Source organism: Carica papaya, chromosome 5 (genome assembly GCF_054855325.1).
Source record: "Carica papaya isolate Zhongbai chromosome 5, ASM5485532v1, whole genome shotgun sequence".
Taxonomy (NCBI): domain Eukaryota; kingdom Viridiplantae; phylum Streptophyta; class Magnoliopsida; order Brassicales; family Caricaceae; genus Carica; species Carica papaya.
The window spans coordinates 33,887,465-33,892,306 of NC_142313.1; the positions used below are offsets into that span (position 1 = coordinate 33,887,465).

General features: G+C 33.8%; 1 protein-coding gene across 6 annotated transcripts; it reads left to right on the forward strand.

The window, feature by feature from the left end:
- Positions 1–636: 636 nt before the first annotated feature.
- On the forward strand, positions 637–4,206 carry LOC110808230 (zinc finger protein ZAT9-like). Of its 6 annotated transcripts, none has more exons than XM_088220278.1 (3): positions 637–1,004; positions 1,138–1,459; positions 1,535–2,444. In XM_088220278.1, the coding sequence occupies exons 1-3, from the start codon at positions 996–998 to the stop codon at positions 2,284–2,286; spliced, it is 1,083 nt and encodes a 360-aa protein (XP_088076404.1). In that variant the 5' UTR covers positions 637–995; the 3' UTR covers positions 2,287–2,444. The 6 variants fall into 6 exon arrangements, with proteins under 6 accessions (XP_088076404.1, XP_088076405.1, XP_088076402.1 ...); XM_088220276.1 differs by adding an exon at positions 3,943–4,206 and having other exon boundaries at positions 641–1,004; positions 1,138–2,291; XM_088220277.1 differs by adding an exon at positions 2,843–2,861 and having other exon boundaries at positions 641–1,004; positions 1,138–2,291.
- Positions 4,207–4,842: the final 636 nt, after the last annotated feature.

Here is a 4,842-nt window from a genome sequence, read left to right on the forward strand (position 1 = left end):
GTAGTTTTTTAAGAAAATAACAAATGAAAAACGTTACATAAACTTTTTAGTCAGCAAAATGTCCTTATTTAAAGAATTAGGTATCAAAATTATAACTCAACATTATTAATTAAATGATGTACATACTCATAATAACATAATCTCTTACTAAAGACACATAAAAACATATAATTTTATAATATTCTAAAATGGTTTTATTAATTACATTCAGGGTATATTTGGAGGAATCTTAGAACAATACTTTTTAAACTATATCAATTTTTATAAGTTGGAAAATGTCCAATATAATTTTCATCTCCTAGTTTAACTAAAATAATATTTTTTTAAAAAAATAAAAATAAAATTTATTCAACATTATACATTTAATTTAATTCAAAAATAATATAAACTATAGATTCCAAGTGATTTCATTATATTTTTTGTGAGGTAAGTTTTTAATATAATTTAAGCAATTATTAAAGAAATGTGTTTTCCCAAAAATAAAAAATAAAAAAAAAAAGTGATAATAGCTTTCATTGGGTAAAGGAGTAAAGGCTTGTTTGTTTTGATACATAAAGATGCTCAAAATTATAAATCAAAAACGTGTAAATGTAATTCAAGCAAGGGACTCGGTCTCTCTCTCTCTCACTGCCAAATCTTTCCCCCTATCAAAACGCCATTCTTTTATTTCCACCTCACGCATCTCAACTAAAGATCCAACATTAATGGCCTTTAATTACCTTACGTGTCAGCATCTTATTAGGTTGTTATGTCACGGACGTGGTAACTTTAACACGGCCGCCTCCTTTTTCTTTCATGTTCATTTCTTTTAATTCTGGTTCGTCGTTACAACAAACCCCAGCAGTTTTATTGACTCGTACAAGAGAGCCACCGGTTAGTTCCGGTGACCTTAAAATTGATTTCCGAAAATACCCCTCGTTTTATTCTCCGGAGTTTCGTATTTAACAAGGGTAATTTGGTAAGTTTGGAAAGAGCGAATAAATACAGAAACGCGCATGTTACATGTATGTCCCTTGATGCATACTCTTTAATTAGGTTTTTATTTATTGTTATTTTGCCGTTTTAAGAGAAAAATAAATAAATTAATTCATTATTGTTTTTGTATATATCTGTTGATGATGGTGGTGGTGGTGGAAGAATGCTTGTCACCTGGCTATTTCATCACATAAGAGGAGGAGAAATCGTGTTTTCCTCTGTTTTCTTTCGTTTTTGTGGGGGATTGTAATGGAGAGACATAAATGTAGGTTGTGCTTCAAGAGCTTCTCTAATGGCAGAGCTTTGGGAGGTCACATGAGGTCTCACATGTTGAATCTTCCAATCCCACCAAAGCCCCAAGTTGAAGTAGAAGAACAAGTGAAAGAAGAAGAAGAAGAAGATGTCAATCAAGTGAGTGAAGATGCAGAGTCAGCTTCTTCGTCGTCATCTTCTTCCGAGGAAGAAGAAGGTGGAGAAGAGAAAGGTCAGTTTTATGGATTAAGAGAGAATCCAAAGAGGAGTATTCGACTGGGGGATCCTGAGTTTTCTTTTGCTGCAGTTGATGCTGGCTCTGTTATCCTTCAAGACAGAGAAAGCGAGACTGAGTCATCCAAAAATCCAACTCGGAGACGATCCAAGCGGACAGGGAAATCGGAACATCATCATCGTCGATTTGAAGAAAATGCCAAGAAATTCAAATCCAACCCACCGAGTGCTACCAAATCAGAGTCATGGGCAGAGCCTGAACCCGTGAGTTCCATCTCTGGTACTACCACGGAAGAAGATGTCGCTTTCTGTTTGATGATGCTTTCGAGAGACAACAAATGGAAGAACAGAGTAGAAGAAGATGAAGATCAACAACGCGGAGAAGCTGAAAAATCCATGGAGGAAACCGACGAATCCTACGGCTTCAAATCAATCAAAACTCCAAATCGAGGAAAATACAAATGCGAAACGTGTAAAAAAGTATTTAAATCATATCAAGCACTTGGCGGACACCGTGCGAGCCACAAGAAAAACAAACAATCGAATGAACCTCAAATGGGACAAGAAAATGCAGCTGGTACTTGCTCATCAACGGCGGAGAAGAAAATCCACGAATGTCCAGTGTGTTTGAGGATATTTTCTTCGGGTCAAGCCCTCGGTGGCCATAAACGATCACACGGTGTGAGTTTAGTAGAAACGCCTGCAAAGAGTTGTACGAGCTTCATAGATCTTAATCTTCCTGCTCCCATTGACGATGAGGAGTTGAGCCAAATCGAGCTGTCCGCAGTTTCCGATGCTGAATTTGTGAACCAGATGAATCGATAACGAAGGTAAAAAAGATTTTGTTTTAGTTTAATTATGCAATTTTGAAATGATGATATTCAGAAAACTAGTTTTGTCACTGTAATTCTTTTGTTCGAATTGCGTCACGTTATATTTATGTAACAACTAATCAATCAATGAATCGACCTACATTTGTTTAACTTCTCTCTTCCCTTTTTCTTTTCTCTGTCTTTTTTAATTTCAATACACAAAAATTAAGGCTCCATCTGGTTCAGTTGATAAAAACATTTGCTAGTTGATGAAATTAAACATATACTAATCATGTTTAAATTCTCTGTGTCAAGACTATTATAAATTAACATAAGTGGGTATTAATGCATCTGATTTAGAGAGAGGAAACATAATATTTTATTTTCTTGTAATTTATTAAGAAATTAAAACTTAGTTCAAATAGTGAAATATAAAATTTATTTGAACAGTCGTACATTAAACCAAAAGGACTTTGAAAATCTCTCGGTTTAATCACTTAGGAAGAATTTAGAAACCTCCTTTACGATAAATTAAAGTATGTGGAAGGAATGAAAATGGGTTTTTTCAGATCCCAGCAGAAAGAAGAAATACAAGGAAAACTTTAATGCAGTACAGGAAAATAAGAATGTGGGTGTGCATGTTTGAGGCAAGGCTGGGCTAGTGTAACAGGTGCTTGTCAATCTCCCAGACGACAGCTAAATTGTGGTCATGAGTAATGTCAGATAGGCATGTTTTTGGTGTTATATATTTATATATGTAGATAGAGAGAGAGAGAGAGAGGGAGAGAATTTTATTTGGCGTTCGGTTGAATTTATATATACGGAATATATTAGTAGAGACACAGTGTAGAGTTGATTTACTATTTTACTTAGTGGGAAAAGTAGGAGGCTTATATATGACAATTAGAAAAAGAAGAAGATTGGTAACCAACCAACTTTGATTAGGCAACAAAGCCAACTTGCATCCGGCAAACCCAAGTGGAATATGCTTGTAAATTGGGATTTTATGGAATTGGTGAGTTGTTTATATTTCTAGTACTCATCATTACATTTTTCATCCACATCAAACTCTATGTGTGGAAATTAACACACCTTGCCTCTATTGCAGTGGGTAATCCTCTTTGTGTGTGCATAAATAAATATATACTTTGGCTCTATTGCATACTTAGAAGTGCAAAGGCATGCATGCAGGGGACAGGCTGCAATGGGTAATTTGGGTGGGGGTGGGGGAGTCGGTGTTTGGTTCCATAGAAAAGTTGTAAAAGGCGGAGAAGAAAAAAGAAGAAAGAAGGTGGTGAAGAGACAAGGGAGAGAAAGTGGTGTTGTGAGATTGAGTGCTGCCACTATACAAAAATTCTCTCCAAGACTTAAAACTTCAAAGTGGTGGGGTTTTATTTTTCATGAATTTTAAACAAACAAAAATAACACAACTCCTACTTTGCCGGCTTATGACTTGGGGGAAAAAAAGAAAAAAGAAAAGAAAGCAGTCAACAATTTGATCTTCAAATTTGTTAATGCCTCATCATCATTGAAAAAAGCAGGCTGACCATCACTTTTCACTTCAGCCTCCAACACCAACACACACACATATGAGCATCTATAAGTAGCCTGTATCTGGTGGTGGATTCACACCATTATGACTAATTAGTTGTACTACTGATTTCAACAGTGTTGGACTGGGTTTTCTCCTTTTAAGTGAAATTTGAAGACAATGGATGATAAAAGAAAGGTCCAGCATTGTCTTTGGCGTGATTCTCGCTCTCTCCTGCATTCTTTTTCATTTCTTTCCTTTTTCTTTATTTGCAGTTCTCAAAATTCTAACCAGCTAGTTCTGCTAGTCTTAAGTAAATTTAGTTTATTGATAATATCTCTTGGTATAATTTTGAAATGAATATTATTGTTGTATTGGAATTAATGTAGGGAACTTGGTGAATGCTTTTCTATTCCTTTCTTTTTAGCAGTTTAGATGGATATATGGAATAATTTGCTTCTTTGAACATTTTTCTTCAATTAACACTAAAAACATATATGTATATATTATATGACTTGAGTGACGAAGGAAGACTTTGGCAGGAAAATCACTTTATAATCATTGCAACGAAAAAAGAAATAAGAGATGCAATTAAAATGTTTATGGATGAAATACACATACTTATAGTCTTAAACAAACAGAATAGTACGATGTGAAAGTGTGTTGTTTGGGTCAAACTTTTTAGTGTCAGTGTAATAATTATATATATATATATATATATAATGTGGTTTGAAAAGATTAAGAAAGAAAAATTATAATTATATATATATATATATATTATATAAATCAAAACATTAGAATTAAGAAATGAAGCAAATAAAAAAACTTGGTTACCAAGACAATGAAGTATAGAATTGAATGAAAACTGGAAACTAATAGGATATTGATTAAGTGTTGATCATATCTAAAGAATTATGATAAGCCTTATAAACCCTCTAAAAAGATTCTTAAATTCAAGGTGGAGAGAATTCGTGCTGTTAGAAATTGTTCAAGATGATATTACCAGTCACTTGTTTATATTTTTATTATCTTAGAAGA